At 55.1% G+C, this 19509-nt stretch overlaps 1 protein-coding gene across 1 annotated transcript in view; it reads left to right on the top strand.

Annotated features, from left to right (window-relative positions):
- Window positions 1–19509, top strand: part of LOC120394616 (butyrophilin subfamily 1 member A1-like) — a 42655-nt gene that overhangs the window by 11820 nt on the left and 11326 nt on the right. The window contains exons 5-10 of the mRNA XM_039518857.1: window positions 1960–1992; window positions 2876–2908; window positions 2997–3029; window positions 9777–9797; window positions 11389–11394; window positions 11491–11517. Of these exons, the coding sequence (XP_039374791.1) occupies window positions 1960–1992; window positions 2876–2908; window positions 2997–3029; window positions 9777–9797; window positions 11389–11394; window positions 11491–11517 (153 nt within the window). The remainder of the gene's footprint in view (window positions 1–1959; window positions 1993–2875; window positions 2909–2996; window positions 3030–9776; window positions 9798–11388; window positions 11395–11490; window positions 11518–19509) is intronic.

The raw sequence follows: 19509 nt of genomic DNA on the forward strand, positions 1-19509 counted from the left end.
GGTTAAACTTGGGTATGAAAAATTAAAAGTCTTGGTTACAAAGCTGATGAGATATGTAGGGTACATAGCAACCATTGTCCCAGACTGAGGTCTGTGAGTTTTTAAGGGGTAGGGAATAAGTGTTCTCAGGTACGCCACCCATATTGTGTATAGAGTCAAAGTCAGTAGCAGTAAAGTGGATTGGTACATGGGTGGAGTTTGTCCCTTGGTCCGTCAGTGTCTGGAGGGTCTTCTAGAGACAGATACAGTCTGTCAGGGAAGGAAATGGGTTATTTCCCTGACAGTGTCCCTTGTCGGTGGTCTGGTTCTGGTATTGTCGGTGTCCTGTGATGTGTTCTGTGTATATGACCCTCATTAGCCGGGCATAGCGCCGACCAATTTCGCACGCTCTGAGCACCGGTTCGTTGTTGGAGTCCCACGCACCCAGGGCTCCGACGATCAGGGCGTGGATCTTGACCTCATAACCCTGGGCTCTCAGGATGTCAGCCAGCAGGGTACACAGGGCAATGAACTCTCTATTGTAGCATAAGTGCTCAACTGTAGCTTTTTCTCCAGTCGCAAAAGGCAGAACTGCCCTTCAGTGATCTATATGTTTATAGCAATGCTGGAATTTTCATAGCTGCCTAAGGGGTCTGAATGCCCAATTTTTGTTGAAATTAATGGATACTGAGTGTGCAAACCCCCAAGACAGCTGTGAAAGTCCCACCCAGAGGGTTTTCTCACCTGAAGGGCTGTGAAAATGATGTAGAAATGTACCAGTGTCAGAAGAATTGGGAAGGGGAAATGTCTGTTGCAATGCTTTCCCAGTGGAGACGGAAGCAGGTAATTAAGAGAAGCAGAAAGGAGCTTTGTACTTGTGAAAGCTGGAACTGGATGCTGCACCTTTAGAACTGTCACCTTCAGCACCAGGTGTGACTGGTTTAGTTAGTGGCTTTAGTTAACAGATACATTATGTGGGTTGAGTGCACGTTTAGGTGACAGGGGTACACTCATTTTGAGTTGTATGTAAAAGTCGTGTATATGCAGAGAGAGAGAACTCTGTTGGGTTCATTTTGAAGCATTAAACAATCAGAACAATTAACTGTCACTGCCTTGTTCCTGGGGCCTTTCAGAGAATTCTCCACACTAGCTGCCCTGGTGAACTGTGGCTCGGATGCTGTAATAACACAAACACACTCAGGATTTGCACAGCTGATCTGAGACACTGCTCACACTGGGCACAAAATGGTCTCACTCGGGCTGTTCTCAGCAATGACTGACAGACATGACGCTACCTCCATTTCCAGCAGCGTTGGTACCCCAGGGCTGATGCACCAAGGGGACGAGCTCCCAGTGGGAAAGAGCTGATTTTAGATGCGCTGCCTGTAGGGGCCCATCCACACCCCATCCCTGGCTCCTGCTGACCTGAGCACCCAGCTAAAGAAAGGTCGTTCCGCCCTGTTCTTAGCTGGGACACTCCCCAGCTGCCCAGGCCCTAGGGGGAGCTGTTCCCATGTATCACTAGGACCAGGGGACAGGCACGTGCCACAGAGTCAGGAGTTGGCCTAGAATGTAGCCAATCAGACCCCGTCCCTTTCCCAGCCCAGGTCAGTGCCCCATTCCCATCGCTCACTTCCCTCCTCCATCCCCACAGTCAGGAGCTGGAGGCGGGGGGAAGAGCTGGGGCTGTTCAGGGGATGGACCAGAGGGGAACAGGGAAGGAACTGGACAAAAAAAGAGACCTTATCTCCCTTCCCCTCTCCTCTCCACCACCCGCAACAGCCAGATAAGACAGGAGTGTGACAGGGCCCAGGCAGTGGGGATGCTGGCTGCAGGGATGTTGAGACAGATCTGTCTGTGTGTCCTGTTTGTCAGTCTGTCTGCCTCACTTTCATAGTTACAGCGCAATTACGTTAATAGCAGGAACTGCGCCTTAAATGTGATGGTGAAATCTCACCTCTTGCCCTTTTCTCCCTCTAGAAACTCTGCGATCGGATAAGGAGAGCGAGAAAGGTCAGTGTCTGGGCCCATCACATTACCTGGCAGTAGAGTTATCCCCACAAACGCAACAGGGTGAAATCTTGCCGGCTATTATTAATTATTAATTAATCATTGGAACAAATTACCGAAGGTCATGGGCAGTGGGTGGAGCCTCCCTTTTGGGGAAGCTAGCCCCAGCTCTGCCTCTTTCACCCGGGCCCCCCCCCCCGCAGTCAGAGCCCCAAGCGCCCCGTCCTTCCCCCACACGTGGAGGAGCCCCAAGCACCCCTCAGCTGCAGGAGCCCCAGGCCAGCTGAAGTCCCGAGCTCTCCCCTCCCACCTGCTCGTAGCTGCCCTGGGTCAGTGGCAGCTGTGCTGTGCCTCCCCTCCCCAGACCCCAAGCTGCCTGGGGAAAAACATCTCTCAGGTCTGGAAGACACTTTTGCTATGCCCCATGCAGGTTCTGGGGTGGCTGAAGAGCTGCTATGTGCTACTCAGCTTCCTGGGTTCCTCAGTAATCTCCAGTCCAAGGAAATTACTGATTGAACCCAGGAAGCTGAATAGCACATACCACCTCCTCAGCTGCCCTGAACCTGCATGGGGTGTAATAAATCAAAAACGTCCCCCCAAAACCCCACAAACAGAGGTCTGGTGGCCACGGCAGTGGCAGGGGAGGCTGAGCCTCTCCTAGCCTATGATACCCACCGCCCATGCCAAGGGTCATGGTGGATTCTCCAGCACTGGCAGTTTTTAATCAAGATTGGATGTTTTTCTAAATGATCTGCTGTAGGGAATTATTGTGGGGAAGCCCTCGGGCTTGCATTATGCAGGGGTCAGACTAGGTGATCACAATGGTCCCTTCTGGCCTTGGACTCTATGAATTGATGCATCACCTCTCACCCTTTTCTCTCTCTAGAGACCCTGCTGTCTGAACAGGAACAAGAGAAAGGTCAGTGTCTGGGCCAGTTACAAAATTAACATTATCCCCATAAACACGACAGGGGGAAGTTTCACCTCTTCCTCTTTTCTCCCTCTAGAGGCTCTGCAATCTGAGATGGAGAGACAGAAAGGTCAGTGTCTGGGACCAATAGGAGTCATGTCAGTCGAGTCAGCTCAGTCAAGCCAACTTAACTCAATTGAAAATCCCATTTACTGCCCGTGTAGTCACAGTTTAACACCTTGAGCTCAATTTTAGCAGGTGGAGTTACAGTCTGTTTGAATGAGTGATGGGGGTCTCCATATCAGCACCAGGGCCCAAGCAGTGAGCTCAGCTTATGCTGACACAAAGAGGCTCTGATTCATTTGCTCTAATAAACCCCATGGGAATTACAGAAATGGCACCTTGAGCCCAGGGGCCTAAATACACTGTCCCAGCTCGGTCAGTCTCATTGCTGGAGACTGTGGGTACGTTTACAGTGCAAATAACCTCCCATGCCCACAAGTCTCAGAGTCTGGATCAGCTGACTGGAGCTCGCGCTGCAGGGCTAAATCTAGCAGTGTAGCCATTCCTGCTCTGAGACATCCCCCTTCCCTCCTCACTGGATGTCAGAGCCCAGGTCCCAGCCTGAGTGGGAACGTCTGTACTGCGTGAGCCTCACAAGCCTGGCTTTGGGACCAACTGCCACAGGGCTTTTTTTTTGGGGGGGGGGGGGTGACAAATCCACAGAGACTTGTCCAGTATTTAACAGAATCCCTCACTTGGGAAGCCCCTGTGTTCTGGCCCTTCCATGCCCATGTAATGTGGGAGGGGGCAGGATTTCACCCTCAGTGACCACACGCACCCACAACCTCAGCTCCAGGCTGCAGCAACTCCCCACAATAACCGTACAGGTCTGGTCAATCCAGAGCAGTGGGGGGTGGGGTCTATATTAAATTAAACTGATTTTTAAAGGCATGCTAGGGTTTGGTTTTTTTAATTTTCCCCTCATAAAGTTACTACGGGCAGAGTTAAGGTTGCTTAGGTGCCTTAGCTGCATTTCTACACCATGGCATGTTTGGATTTCTTTTTAATTTAACCTTAGTTCTGTATTTCCTGAGTTTATAACGCTTGGTTTGGGGATAATTACAAGATCCCTGTAATGTGCTTTCCCCTTAAATTACAAGTACGTCCTCTCCACCTTAACCCCACACTAATCATAGACTCTTAGGACTGGAAGGGACCTCGAGAGGCCAGTTAGGCCAGTCTCCTGCACTCCTGGCAGGACTAAGTATTATCATCTAGACCATCTCTGGCAGGTGTTCATCTAACCTGCTCTCATGATGGAGATTCCACAACCTCCCTCAGCTTTATCTCAGAATCGCATTATGGCGCCGATCTACAAAGAGCCTTAGGCACCTAAACTCCAGCCTCAATCCCCGTTTTAGGCACCGTGATCCACAACCCCCTACTTGGCTGACGCCTATCCCTGAAGACACCTAAATTCACTCAGGACATAAATCACTGTGTAAGTTCTCACACTGTCTAAGTTTCTGCCTCTGGGCATGAAGAATGTGCTGCTGCCTTATTCTAGACATTTGGGCACCTATCTCCCACCTGTGCCCCCGGCGACACATAAATTGTGGGGAGGAGCATCTAGCTCACCCATGGGGCCTGATCCAGTAGATGTGTTCAGAGGCCACCCAACACCACAGCACACAGAACTGAGGTGAGAGACAGGGAAGTGCGTGAACCACCCCTCCACCCCCTGCCCCCTTCCTGAGCCCCTGCCCGAGTTCTGAGTGCCCCATCGAGGCTGCTGGCCCCCCAAGTGCCCCCAGCCCCCATGCCTAGCAGCCACTGCCAGAGGGGTGTGCCAGTCACTTTTGGGAGCCGCCTGAGGAAAGCACTGCCCACCTACCCCCCTGAACCCCAACCCCCTGCCCCAGCTCAGAGCCAGCACCCCGCACCCAAAATCCCTCCCAGAGCCTGTGCTCCAACCCCCTGCCCCAGCCCAGAGCCAGCCCCCTGCACCCAAACTCCCTCCCAGAGCCTGCACCCTGCACCCCCTCCTGCACCCCAACCCCCTGCCCCAGCCCAGAGCCAGCACCCAAACTCCCTCCCAGAGCCTGCACCCCAACCCCCTGCCCCAGCCCAGAGCCTGAACCCCATCCCACACCCAAACTCCCTCCCAGAGCCTGCACCCCACACCTCTTCCCAGACCTCAATCCCCTGCCCCTGCCTGGTGAAAGTGAGTGAGGGGGGAGAGCGAGTGTCAGCGGGAGGTGGATGGCATGAGCAAGGGGCAGGACCTCAGAGAAGGGGCGGGGCAGGGGCATGCCAAGGGTCTTTGGGTTTGTGCCATTAGACAATTGACAACGTTACCAGATGGGCATGTGGCAGCCCTGGCCATGCTGGAAGAGCGCGCACAACAGCACAGCCGGCAGCACTGCCCAAATGTCAAGTGGACCGTGTCTGCATGGGTGAAGCTTGTATGTGCGTGGGGGCCCCATGACTGTTCTGCCCTGGGTCCCGGAATTGCTGTCGGTGGCCTGCCCACTCCTATCTCCATTAAACCCTCGCCTTTCACAGCTCCCTCCTCTCCCAGTTCTCCTCCTGCCTCTCATCACTCTGTGTCTGTTCTGTTGGGTGGGTCTCTTCCTGTCCCCCTCTTTCACAGCACATCCTCAAAGCTCAGTGCTTGTCCCTAGTGGTTCTTGCGGACACTCACGGCATCAGATACCACCTCTATGCCAGTGACTCTCAAACTCCTGCTCTGCTAAAGACTGTTCCCAGGCCTCCCATCCCACATCTCAGCAGGGCCGCCCAGAAGATTCCGGGGGCCCGGGGTCTTCGGCGGCGGGGGGCCCTTCCGTTCCTGGACCCGCCGCCGAAGTGCCCCGAAGACCCGCGGCGGGGGCCCCCCACCGCCGAATTACCGCCGAAGCGGGACCCGCCGCTGAAGTGCAGCCCGGTCTTCGGCGGTAATTCGGCGGCGGGGCCCCGCCGCGGGTCTGGCACTTCGCGGCGGGTCCCGGAACGGAAGGGGCCCCCTGCCGCCGAATTACCGCCGAAGACCGGGCTGCGCTTCGGCGGCGACCCCCGCCCGCCCGCACGCCCGCACGCACGCACGCAACCTCTTACTCCCGGCTCCCTCCTCACCCGGAGTCTCAGCGCCTCGCCGGAACAGCCGCAGCGTGCGGCCGGCGGGGCCTTAGCTCCGTCCCGCTCAGAGCCGCGTGGGGAGGGGGCGGGGCTGGGAGCTCCCCGCCGAGCGGAGGGAGCAGAGCTCAGCCCAGAGCTCCCAGCCCCGCCCCCTGACGACGCGGCTCTGAGGGGGGCGGGGCTCAGGGGCCCCGGCGGAGACTCGGCGCTTGATGCGCTGAGGCTCCAGGAGAGGGGCGAAGGCGGGAGCCCCCGCTGTTCTCTTGGGGGCCCCTGCGGAGCCCAGGGCCCGGGGCAAATTGCCCCCTTTGCCCCCCCCTCTGGGCGGCCCTGCATCTCAGCCTGTCTGACATCTCCTCCTCGTCAATGTCCAGAGGGCAACTTCAGGTCAAAGCTCTTTCGGCCCCCTCACAGCCCACCCCACTTCCTAGTTTCTTCATCTCTTTGGATAACACCATGAGCTCTACCTGCCTCCCATCCCACATGCTGGGCTGCCCCAAGCTAGGTACCAGGATATCTGCCCCTTCTCTGGGCCATGGATGGTGGTCCTTAGGTGGGGTGTGAGGCCTGAGCTGGCGGCAAAGTAGAGCGGGAGGCCTGGGGTCTGGCTCGAGATGGCTTCTTATAGGAGGCGCTGGGGGGTATTTTCCCTACCCTGGCTGGGAGAACCGCTCCACGATGTAGGCCCAAGTCGGGCCGGGGGGAAGATAGCAGAAAAAATCTGTCCTGTATTTTTTAAATATAGTGTTGGGCATCCTAACAACATCTCCAGTCACTCAGGCCAGAAATCTGGGCATCGTCTCTGACTCAGCCTCTCGCTGGGCTGCATGTCCTGACCTCACCCCAGTCTCCCTGCTCCTGCATGTATAACACGTCATAGATGCAGCCTCTTGTGTCTGTCCCAACAGCCCAGGCTCTCGTTCCCCCCATCATCTCACACCTCCACTGCTGTGATCTCCTCCTGCCCGGCCTTGATGCCAGCCGCTTTGTCCCCTCAGCTGCACCCAAAGCCCGGCTGCTGGGCTCAGCCCTCAGGCTCGTCTCTCCTGCCACCTCCACCACTTAGTTCCACTGAGCCCCCTCCAGCACCGCTCCAGCACAAGCTCCTTGGCTTTGCCTTTAGGCCCCTCAACTCAACATTTAGACCCACCCTGTCTGAGCTATTGGCGCCACCTTCCCCCTGCCAGCAATGGCCGGTTCCAGGGGTTCGCACACGCAGGGCTAGTGCAAGGATATTTTGTGCCCTAGGCGAAACTTCCACCTTGTGCCCCCCTTGCACATTGGTTCATTGAGGGGCAAATCCCAACGAGCCTTTATAGACCCCAGGGGCCAGCCTGCCCAGGGGCTGCTTCCCAGACCAGGTTCCCTCCGCCCCGCCCCCTGAACTCCCCTGGAGGGTGCACAGCCTCCCCCGCCATGAACCCTCCCCTCCCCACCCCACCCCACCCCGAGTCCATTCTCTGACTTTGCCGGGCTTGGGCCACTGCAGCAGCTCAGCAGGGAGGAGCCGCCTTCCGGAGGCACCGGAGAGCAGAGCGTCCTGCTTGCAGCGGCGGCGAGCCCCAGCCATGGTGCAGGGGGGCAGCATCCCTGCAAAGGCGGCAGCGCTGCTAGTGGGGAGTAACCGCGCCCCCGACCCTTTCTTCCCAGGCTGCGGCCCGGTGCCCCCCCCCAGGGGGGCTCCTGCAGTCTGCAGCGGATGCATGCGGGTGCCGGCCCCGATGCACCTCCTGGTTCCCCCCTTGCCTAGAGTTACCATATTTGAACAATCAAAAAGGAGGACAGAGGGAGAGCCCTGCTCTAGGCCCCATCCACTCCCTCCCACTTCCCACCCCCTAACTGCCCCCTCAGAACTCCCAACTCCCCCCTCCTGGGACCCCTGCCACTAACTGCCCCCCAGAACCCCACCCCCTACCTAAGCCTCTCTGTTCCTTGTCCCCTGACTGCCCCTCCCTCCTGAACCCCACCCACCCTAACTGCCCCCCAGGACCCTACTCCCTACCTGTCCCCTGACTGCCCCAATCCTTATCCACACCCCCGCCCCCAGACAGACCCCCAAGACACCCACGCCCCCATCCAACCACTCCCCACTCCCTGACAGGACCCCCAGAACTCCCAATCCATCCAACCCTCCCCCTGCTCCCTGACTGTCCCCTGGGACTCCCCTTACCATGCCCATGCCGATCAGACACTGGCTCCACGTGGAGGCAAAACACACTGCCGGGCTGCCATGCGCACAGCCCCTCCCCTGCAGAGTGCTGAGGCAGGGGAGGGAGGGAGCTCCGGGAGGGGCAGCGGCGGCGGCTCACACGCCCGGGAGCAGCAGAGCCCGAGCGTGGCAAGCGGGGAGCTGGGGGGGCGCACGGGGCTGCCACCCGTATCCGTATGCATCTGCTGCAGCCTGCAGGAGCCTCCCGGGGGGGGGCAGGGAGCTGGGCCACAGCCTGGGCAGGAGCGGGGCAGCATGGCTGCTCCCCGCTAGAAGTGCCGCTGCCTTTGCAGGGCTGCTGCCCCCCTGCACCACGCCGGCTCTTCCATGGCTGGGGCTCTCCGCCCCCGCAAGCCAACGCTCTGGCTCTCCGGTGCCTCCACTTTTTGGTGCCCCCAACCACTTGGTGCTCTAGGCGACCCCCTAGTTCACCTAGTGGTTGCACCAGCCCTGCGCACACGGGGCCGGCACCTTCGGCGCCACTTCCAGATGGAGCTGTACTGCCACTGGGCTTCCTATTTTGTTTTTCTCCTGGCAGCCAGCCTGGGTACTGGGTAGGGTGACCAGATAGTAAGTGTGAAAAATCTAGACACATTTAGTGTGTGTGGAGGGGAGGGGGCGAGGGCGGGGGATAGTTGTGTATATATAAGACAAAGCCCCTAATATTGGGATGGTCCTGATAATATTGGGGTGTCTGGTCACCCACAGCCTGGGTCATCCGTCTGTCTGCTTCTTCCTGAAACACCTTAGTGTTTTCTCCCCCTTCCCAATCCATGTACAGAAAAACACCTCATCGGTATTTGTAAAGCTGCCCCCTTCTCTCTTCAATCCCTCCTCCAAACCCAGCTGTGCTGTGACCCCTAGAATCTCTCCTGGCTGGGCATGTGGTGGGCCTGGCCCTGAATGTGTGTGTACAGGACCTAGCTCAAAGAAGCCCGGCCCTGAGTGTGTGTGTTCAGGACCTAGCGCGATCGGCCCTGGCCCTGAGTGTGTATGTACAGGTCCTAGCACCATGAGGCCTGGCACTGAGTGCGACCTGTAGATGCTACTTGAATGCAAATAACAATGTGCAGTGGAGCAGGAGACTGGAGTTATGGCCTGGGGTGGGGCTTAAAGGTGTGTGTGTGTGTGTGTGTGTGTGTGTGTGTGTGTGTGTGTGTGTGTGTGTGTGCGCATGCGTTCGCATGCAGAGGACGGGGAACGAGGTGGGGGGGGTGTTGCAGGGACCAATGTGGCACGGCCGGAGATGAGTAATGGCATGGAGCCAGGAAGTGCTGCTCTCTGGTCCAGGTTTACCTGTCCAGTATCTGAGGTGTATAACGCAGTAGATATAACAGATGGGGCAGGACAGCTTCAGTCCATTCACCCATAAGCAGCCGGCTCCTGTGCTGTGCTGTGCTTAGTGTCTTATGGGCAAATCTTCCAAAACACTCGTATCACCAGTGAGGGAGACGTCGCTTTTAGTTTGACTGTTGCCCATTAAGTTTTGAGACTCAACATTAACTCCCGATGTCTTTGACTTTCCAGCGGAATACGAGGCAGCAAAAGGTGAGGGCATTTGTACTAGTTTTGATTATGCTTTAAATTGGAAAAGGAACACTCAGCGCTGTGTGCGCAAAGATGTGTTAGTGTAAAACATTAATGTGTTACTGAGACAGGTAACGTACACGACAAGGGGAAATCCAGATGTTACCCAGACATAATGGATGGGAAATTTTTGGAATTGAAATATGAATATTAACAGTTTTATTATTCACAACATTAACCCTTGGAAATACCTTTAAAAAGCAAACAAACAAACATCACTTACTGACACTGGAGAGACCCTGTAACGAGAACAATGATTCTTTTATACCAATGGGACCCAGCCTGGTGAGCTCCCCGTGGATGTTATCCTGCACCCCTCGGTCTCCTTGGAGCAGGATTGGGCCCTGTTGGCTTCCACACACAGCAGCTGTAGGATCAGCCACATGGGTCTGATCCCACTGAAGCCAGCAGGAGTTGCTGGGTGACCCCAAGGGTTTCTGAGTGCCTGCATCACCCAAAGGATGGAGTCACTTATGAAGGAAGAATTATTTGAGCTGCAGGCCCAGGTTCTCTGCTGGGCCAGGACTTGCTCGAGGCGGGGGGTGGGGGCAGGGCAGGAGCTGATTCTGGCTCCTGGTTCTCAGGTTGCCCCAGGGGCTGTTCTGATTCACTCCAGCTGGCCGTGGTCCCTGAAAATTGGTGATGTTCCCTGCCCTGCCCCAGCATACACACCCCAGACCCTCCCAGTCCTGACACTCCCCCTCCACAGGAACCAGATATGCTGCTTTATCCCATCTGGGCTCTCCCTATGGCAGGGGAATTCTCTGATGTCCAGGGCCTGGTTCCAGCCAGTTTGCACAATCCTTGCACACAGTGACTGGAGCAGGGGAAAGAACTGGGCCCCTTATCACTAATGGCCCCATTCTGCCCCCCGGACTCACATGAGTGATCCCCACAGGTGCAGCCCCATTGATCCCTGCAGGTCCATGACCTGCTTGGGGTGGGGGCAGTGAGGGAGCTGGTTATGGCTCCCTGGTTCTCAGGCTGCCCCAGGGGCTGTTCTAATTTGCTCCAGCTGGCTGTGGGCCCTGAGAATTGGTGATGTGCCCTGCCCTGCCCTGCTCCAGCACACACACACCCAGCCCCTCCGAGCCCTGACACTCCCCCTACACCAGGATGGCAGGGGAGGGGGGCAGTTGACACAGGAGCCAGCTATGCTGCTTTATCTCGGCTGGGCTCTCCCTTCAGCAGGGTTATTCTCTGATGTCCAGGGCCTGGTTCTAGTCAGTCGGCACCATCCCAGCACAGTGACTGGAGCAGGGGAAAGAACTGGGCCCTTTATCTGACCCCCCCCCCCACATGAGTGATCCCCACAGGTGTGGCCCCATTGATTTCTGGGGGGAGGGTTTGCAGGATCAGATGCAATAAAGGAGAAATAACTAGTGATTAGGATCCCAATCCTGCTGTCCTTACTCAGGCAAAATTCCCACTGAGGCCAATGTAATGTGGGTTTAGAACAGGGCACTTTTGTTACTGAGAATCTCTCCTGCTGATTCATTTATGTTCTTTTTTTCCCTTTTCTCTCCTCTTGTTCCCATGGACCCTCTGGCAGAACTGGGTAAGCTGCTTCTGGTTGTGGGGTTTGTTTTTAACAGTTTGAGACTTGCTGAGTCTGCATTTTGTTTGTGTAAATTCTCATTTCTGATTATTTCAGGACTCACCAGAGCCCAAGGATATGCAGGTAACTAACACTGATACTGCCACACTCTCAAACCTATTCCTCTGGGATACTCGGTCGCTGCTCAGTCCTCTTACAGCTCTCATAATATCTAAGGGGTCGGGCAAAATGTGATTGTGTGAAACTTTGAGGAGCTTGGTTATTCACAGCCCCCCAGGGTACCTGCTGGGGGCAGGGGGGAGCTGGTGCAAACAGATAATTGTTTAACTGCTCTCTGCTGCTATTTTAAGCCTCTAGTTAATACATTGTTTATTTCAATACTGGCCATTGTTTGGCAGAAACCTCCAGCCGATGAGCTGGATGCAGTGGCAGAGAGTGGGTGGAGGGCAGAGGAGCAGCTGGTGGCTCTAGAAGGGTTGCCGGGGTGAGGAACAAGGAATTTAAACCTCCTCTCCCCACACTTAGGGCTTCTCAGCGTGGGGAATTCATGGGGAAGGGCCCAGAATAGCTAGTGTGGAATATTCTGCACTTGTATCTTCCAATGGGGATTAACCCAAAGCAGACAAGGGCACTCTTAGCATGGAATCAGAGTGTCCGCGCAGGCAGCTAGTGCTGATTAACTGTTCTGCACTAGCTACTCAGGGCTTTCCCCCATGTAGAAAAATTCTTAAAGTTACTTCCAAGCAAAGGTGAAAGTGAACCGGGGTACCCCGGTGCAATGCACCGGTAAGAGATTGGCTGGCTGGGGGCGGGGCTCTGGATGCTGCCGGCAGGGCAACACTGGGCGGTGATGGGCATGGGCGGCCCATCCCTCCCCTTCTACCCTCCTCCCCCAAACCACCACCCCCTGTGACTCCTGGCCCCAGCAACCAGATGACCAGGGGCAGAGGGGTGAGGCCTCAGCCCAAGCCAGCACCCACAGTCCTAAGTGGCACTGCCCCAACCCCCTGCCCTGAGCCCCTTCCCCAAGGGGCAGTTGCCATAGGACAGTGCCTGTAAGAAATTTAAGTTACTTTCATACCTGCTTCTAAGGGAAAGAGGAGAAGCCTCCCATCAGCCCCCCTCCCAGGGGCCTCAAGCCCTGACTCCCCCCTGCTGTGGCAAAGCTGGGCCTAGATCTGCTGGTTCCTAGATCAGCACTTTATCCACAAGAGCATCCGTTCACTACCCCGATAACAGACAGGACACTGGACTGGCCAGGGAGGGGCAGTGACAGGGGAGGGCTTGGGGAGCAGAGCTCCATGAGGCCAGGGGACTGTCATGGAGCTTGGGTCTCATATGCCACCATAGGACAAGGACCTTGCACTGTGCTAGTGCCCAGTGCCTGGGTGTGTGAATTAAAGCAGCACAGGAGTGTGGGGGGCAGTCGGAGCTGGGAAGCAGGTGAGAGCAGGGGGTTCTGAGGCAGGAAGGAGGAGGCAGCGGTTGGATGATGCTCAGCAGCAGGGAGTTTGTTCGGGGTGCAGCGGGAGCTGGTGGGAGAAGGGAACAAAGGGAGAAGGAGGGTGAGTGGGGCTGGCAGTGGGGGAGCAGCAGGAGGTGTTGGATGAGGGGTGGGCAGAGCAGAGCTGGGGGGTGGGGACAAGGAGTGGAGCGAGTGAAGGGGACAGCAGTGGGTGTGAGGGGGCCTGTAGCCCAATCTAGAGATTCCATATTGATTATACTGATTACTTATGAATTTGTAGTTGTCACTTTGAGGGTTTTTGTCCCAAGATCAGGCCCAGTATTATTTAAATCATGACATAGTCGGGAACCCCGCTGTGCACAGCTGCACACTCACACTCTAGGAACTCTTAGATTTACAAATAGTTTATTAACACATTTAGCAAAGTCACAGACACCCCAGCTTGGGAAGGAAGACAACCATTCTACAGCATCTCTATCGGCACATTCATATATTTAGATTTTTTTTTTTGCAAAAGAACCTAAAACGTGAGCCATTGATGTTTATGTGGTGGGCCAGAATGAGGAGGAGGAGGAGTTGGTGGCAGTGATCAGGACAGAATGACCGGGCAAGGCTAGAGTCAGGAAGGCCAAATGCTCCTTCTGGGTTATTTCAGATCCCTGCCATTGCCAGCCCTGCTTCCCTCCTCACCCTTGCTGCATCCAGCCCAGCGCAGTCTATGGGCACAGGGCCCTGGGCATGGCTGGGTTCTCTGGGCAATTTCACACCCCTGGCCCCTGAGCCTGTTGAGATCCTGAGCCCGTCTCCTCGATGCCTCATTCTAGGGACTCTCCAGCCCCTGGGGAGCCTCCTGCCACACTTCCCCCTGCCGGGCAGGGTCCTGGTCTCTGAGAGACTCAATGGCTGTTCCCAGATGGCCAGGGCCATTGGTGCTGGTACTGCACTTACTGCCAGAGCTCCCAGCCCCTGACCCAGCCTGGCCTGTTGTCCCAACACTGACCCCTCCCCTTTAGGTGGGGAAGCTGCTGCTCTCAATGGCTGAGCTGATGCTGCCTCTGCTGCTGCGCTCGCAGGCTCAGCCTGTGCCAACGCCAATGCAGTGTTGCTGGGGCTGCTCCTTCCCTCAGCACCTGGGTTAATAATAATAATAATAGATATACCAATCTCCTAGAACTGGAAGGGACCTCAAAAGGTCATTGAGTCCAGCCCCCTGCCTTCACTAGCAGGACTAATTTTTTGCCCCAGATCCCTAAGTGGTCTCCTCAAGGATTGAACTCATAACCCTAGGTTTAGCAGGCCAATGCTCAAATCACTGAGCTATCCCTCCCCCCCATATCTGTGTTTGTGTCTGTGTCTGTGGCAAAGGGCAAGTGAGTGGGCACGGACCTGCTCAGAGAGACATGCCCTGTGCTGCACCCAGAGGGCAGAAACCAGCCAAGGCCAGGTATCATAGAATCTCAGGGTTGGAAGGGACCTCAGGAGGTCATCTATTCCAACCCCCTGCTCAAAGCAGGACCAATTCCCAACTAAATCATCCCAGCCAGGGCTTTGTCAAGCCTGACCTGAAAAACCTCTAAGGAAAGGAGGTGGTGGAATCTCCTAGGTAACCCATTCCAGTGCTTCACCACCCTCCTAGTGAAAAAGGTTTTCCTAATATCCAACCTAAACCTCCCCCACTGCAACTTGAGACCATTACTCCTTGTTCTGTCATCTTCTACCACTGAGAACAGTCTAGATCCATCCTCTTTGGAACCCCCTTTCAGGTAGTTGAAAGCAGCTATCAAATCCCCCTTCATTCTTCTCTTCTGCAGACTAAACAATCCCAGTTCCTTCAGCATCTCCTCATAAGTCATGTGCTCCAGCCCCCTAATCATTTTTATTGCCCTCCGCTGTACTCTTTCCAATTTTTCCACAATCTTCTTGTAGTGTGGGGCCCAAAACTGGACACAGTACTCCAGATGAGGCCTCACCAATGTCGAATAGAGGGCCATGATCACGTCCCTCGATCTGTTGGCAATGCTCCTACTTATACAGCCCAAAATGCCATTTGCCTTCTTGGCAACAAGGGCACACTGTTGACTCATATCCAGCTTCTCGTCCACTGTAACTCCTGTGTCCTTTTCTGCAGAACTGCTTCCTAGCCATTCAGTCCCTAGTCTGTAACAGTGAATGGGATTCTTCCATCCTAAGTGCAGGACTCTGCACTTGTCCTTGTTGAACCTCATCAGGTTTCTTTTGGCCCAGTCCTCTAATTTGTCTAGGTGTGTATCCTATCCCTACCCTCCAGCATATCTACCACTCCTCCAAGTTTAGTGTCATCTGCAAACTTTCTGAGAGTGCAGTCCACACCATCCTCCAGATCATTAATGAAGATATTGAACAAAACCGGCCCCAGAACCGACCCTTGGGGCACTCTGCTTGAAACTGGCTGCCAACTAGACATGGAACCATTGATCACTACCCGTTGAGCCCAACAATCTAACCAGTTTTCTATCCTCCTTATAGTCCATTCATCCAGCCCATACTTCTTTAACTTGCTGGCAAGAATACTGTGGGAGACCATATCAAAAGCTTTGCTAAAGTCAAAGAATAACACATCCACTGCTTTCCCTTCATCCACAGACCCAGTTATCTCCTCATAGAAGGCAATTAGGTTAGTCAGGCATAACTTGCTCTTGGTGAATCCATGCTGACTGTTCCTGATCACTTTCCTCTCCTCTAAGTGCTTCAGAATTGATTCCTTGAGGACCTGTTCCATGATTTTTCCAGGGACTGAGGTGAGGCTGACTGGCCTGTTGTTCCCAGATCCTCCTTCTTCCCTTTTTTAAAGATGGGCACTACATTAGCCTTTTTCCAGTCATCCAGGACCTCCCCTGATCACCATGAGTTTTCAAAGATAATGGCCAATGGCTCTGGAATCACATCCGCCAACTCCTTTAGCACCCTCGGATGCAGCGCATCCGGCCCCATGGACTTGTGCTCGTCCAGTTTTTCTAAATAGTCCCGAACCACTTCTTTCTCCACAGAGGGCTGGTCACCTTCTCCCCACACTGTGCTGCCCAGTGCAGCAGTCTGGGAGCTGACCTTGTTTGTGAAGACAGAGGCAAAAAAAATTGAGTACATTAGCTTTTTCCACATCCTCTGTCACTGGGTTGCCTCCCTCATTCTGTAAGGGGCCCACACTTTCCTTGACTTTCTTCTTGTTGCTAACATACCTGAAGAAACCCCTCTTGTTACTCTTAAAGTGCCACCACACTTGGATTAACCCTTTCCTTCCACCCACCCCACCAGCCCTGGCCAGTCAGTGCCACTCGACTGCCTTCACTCTGACCCCAGGGACCCAGGTCTAGCAGCTCAGGGGAGTCGCTGGGTGAATGTGTGGGGCAGAGTAACCAGGGCTCCCTGCACCCCCGGGTCCCCGTGTGCAATGGGGAAGGCCTCGTGCTGCCATACAGACCTTAGGGTCTAGACAGTGAGTGTTATTGATATAGAGCCCATGCGTGAGCCAGGCGCTGCAGAGACAGAACAAGGGGCTGCCGCCCCATAACGGCTCCCAGTCTGAGTGCGGACAAGGCCCCTCAAGGGGAGCCACAAACGCTAAGATGGTGCAATCCCAGCGCAACCTTGGGCCTGTCTGGCTGGGTCAGATGGAGTATTGTAGTGACCCTGCTGGCTCCGTGCTGGGCCCTGGGACACCCTCAGTTCAATATCCAGCCATCCATGGGCTCAGTACGCACAGGGCAGGGGCTGCCAGAGGGCAGGGGCAGCAGGCTCAGAGACACCGCAGGCTGCAGGGAAGAGGGAACAGCCTGAGAGCTGGGATGGGGAGGCCAGGAGTCAGGTGGGAGGCACCACCCTGTGCTGAGTTGCTCCAGGTTCTCACTCAGGGACGCAGGCTCCATTGGGCCCAAGCAGACAGACTGGAGAGAGTGAGGCTCTGTCTGCCTGGGGAACAGGCAGCAGTTCTGTTAAATGGGGGCCAGCTGCGCAGACTCATCATGGGGTGGCTCCCCCAAGTTCCCCCTCAGCTGGTTCTGGGTGGCCCTGCAACTGCCCTGCCTCAGTTTACTCCCTCCAGCCCTCCTTAAACTGCTCCCCACAGTCCAAAAGGGCTGAGACAAAAGTCCCCTGCTGGGGTCCACTCTGAGTCCTGATAATCCCAAAATAAAATCTTTTCCTTTACTCTGCTCCAGCCTCTGGCTCTAATTCAAGGTCCTCACTCTCCTCCAGTCAGGCGCCCCCACCCTCGATCCTGGAGCCAGGTTCAGTTCAGACTGTACCTTTGTTCCCTGCAGCCCTCACCTGCAGGGCTCTGTCCTCATACAGCTGCTGTTTCTATCAATGTCATCTCTGGCAGCTCCTCCCCCTTAGAAGAGCTCCTCTCTCTAGACCCACACCTTCCTGGCTCCTTGCTCTGTGAGCTCTCCTAGGATCTCCTCTCTTCAGCAGCTTCCCATTTCTGGGATCCCTCCAGCTGAGCCCTGGTAACTCTTTATCAGACTTATTAGCTGTTTAGCTGCCAACCAGCCACCTAGGGATTTAGTTACTTCCAGGTGGGGCTGGGTTGGCTGGTTCTCCCTTACAGGAGCCTGTCACAGGTAGGCTGGGCCATGACTCCCCTTAAAGGGCCGGCCCCCATGACCTCCCTTCGCCCAGTCTACCTAAAGGCAGGCTTGACCATGGCTAACACTTGGTTATGTTCTGCAGCCAGGGGGGACTTCCGGCCCTTCTGCCACAAGGAAACCTACAAGGCCCTTGGCCATATTTTTATTCTCATCACTGAATTGTGAAAAAAAATGAAGAGACCAGGAGTTGTGTTCCCCATAGTCCTGTGTAGCTCATGTGACGGCAAAATCCCCCATAGTTTTCAGCATGGCCTAGTTCAGAACAACTTGTACTCTGTGAGACAGGCCCTCTGGCCATAGCAGAAGTAGGCAATAGCACCGGGCTTCCACCATTGCCGTCATGCTGCTGTAACAGATACGGGCTGGCTACAGAGCTTCCCCCGCAGCCAGATACACACCAGACGTGCTCATCACAAGGCCCTTTAATGCTCTGCCAGGTATGAGTGAGGTTAGCGTAAATAAGGTCAGTTACACACAGCCCCATCTAGCTACAAGGTCCCTCCAACAGCTGCCTCCCAGGACACACTCACACATGTGCCTTTGGAGTTAAGTTTGTCTTTCATTCAGTGAGCTCCTGATTAGTATCTCTAATTGTTACTGAGCACAGCTTTTTTCCCTGCAGCCTTCAGTAAATGAGCTCTGGGAGCACATTTCAGATCCTCTTCTGCCCACATGGCTGGTGTAACGTTAGCAGCTGGGAAAGGGCCTTTCTGCTCCTCCCCTTTTCCTGTAGGATGGAGTTCGGTTTAGCCCAGTGCTGGTTTGGGCTTTGTGTTGCTCTTTCAGGTCTCTGTGGGGAGAGGTCCCCAGTTTCTTCCCTTTCTATTTCAACTTCCTCTTGGACATGTGTTTTATGGTGACTTTTCCCTCCAGCAGGTGGAATCCCCACCTCAGACAGTCCATCTTCCACGCGATGGACCTGTACCTCTGCACCCACCACAGAGCTGTCCTTGTCTCCAGCCAGCTGGTGTAGCTTGCTGCCCAGCTGCTCTGTTTTCTGGAGAAGCCGTGCCTGCTGTCTGACAGAATTTCATCTCTTTCCACAAGGCCTCTGGGCTCTCCTGCTTTGTATGCGTGTCAGAGCTGAGCTTCATTCCACACTCGATCTTAAGCTGGTTCTGGAGATTAGTCAGCTCCTTCTGCAAGAACAAACATTGCTGTTCCCCGGTCACCTTCCAGTGCTCCTGCTCCTGCTGGATAGCTTGGGCAGAGCTCCAGTCCCTTGTCAGTGCATCTCCTCTAGGCCTGGAAGGTGCTCAGCTGTGCAAGGCCTTCTGTCCTGCTCCCCTCAGCTGCAGCAACCTTTTCTTCTAGCTCTTCCCAGGCCATTAGTGGGTGGGTTTGTTGGGTCGCTGTAGAGGACACGGCCACTAGTGCAGCTTCCTTTGTAGCCAGCACCTCTGTATCTGTGCCTGTTGACATCCAGCCCTTCAGTGTGTGATCCACTCATTCCACTAAACAGCCTCTCAGGACACCCACAGCATCACTGCACTCCCCTGTGTAAATGCAGCCTCCTGGTGATTTATTGCTGGGCTCTCTTTTATCGCACACACCAGAGCCCTCAGCCTGCACCTCTGACCGCTCCTGAGCCATCAGCTTCTGTCTGTCTAGTTCTTTAACTTATTCCAGGAGCTGTTCCTTCTCCTCTATTAGCAAATGTCTACATTTGATCTAAGAGGTGAGATTCCCAGCTCATGTAGATGTACCTGAATTAGCACCTAAAAATAGCCATGTGGCCAGGGTAGCACAGGTGGCAGCTTCAGCTACTGCCTGAGTAGAAACCTGCCCAGCCCCCTTGGTACATACTCAGGCAGCTGGCCCGAGCTGCTCTTCCTAGCCCGGCTACACTGTTTCTATTAGCATGCTAGCTTCAGTGTGCTAGCCTGAGCAGAGTTAGTGCAGGTACGTTTACATGAGCTGGGAATCTCACCTCCCAGCTCAGTTGCAGACACCCTCTGTTCTTCTTCGAGTGATTGCTCCTATGCATTCCATGTAGGTGTGCGCGCCGCACGTGCACGGTATCTC

Source organism: Mauremys reevesii, unplaced genomic scaffold (assembly GCF_016161935.1).
Source record: "Mauremys reevesii isolate NIE-2019 unplaced genomic scaffold, ASM1616193v1 Contig7, whole genome shotgun sequence".
In the NCBI taxonomy this organism is placed as follows: Eukaryota; Metazoa; Chordata; order Testudines; family Geoemydidae; genus Mauremys; species Mauremys reevesii.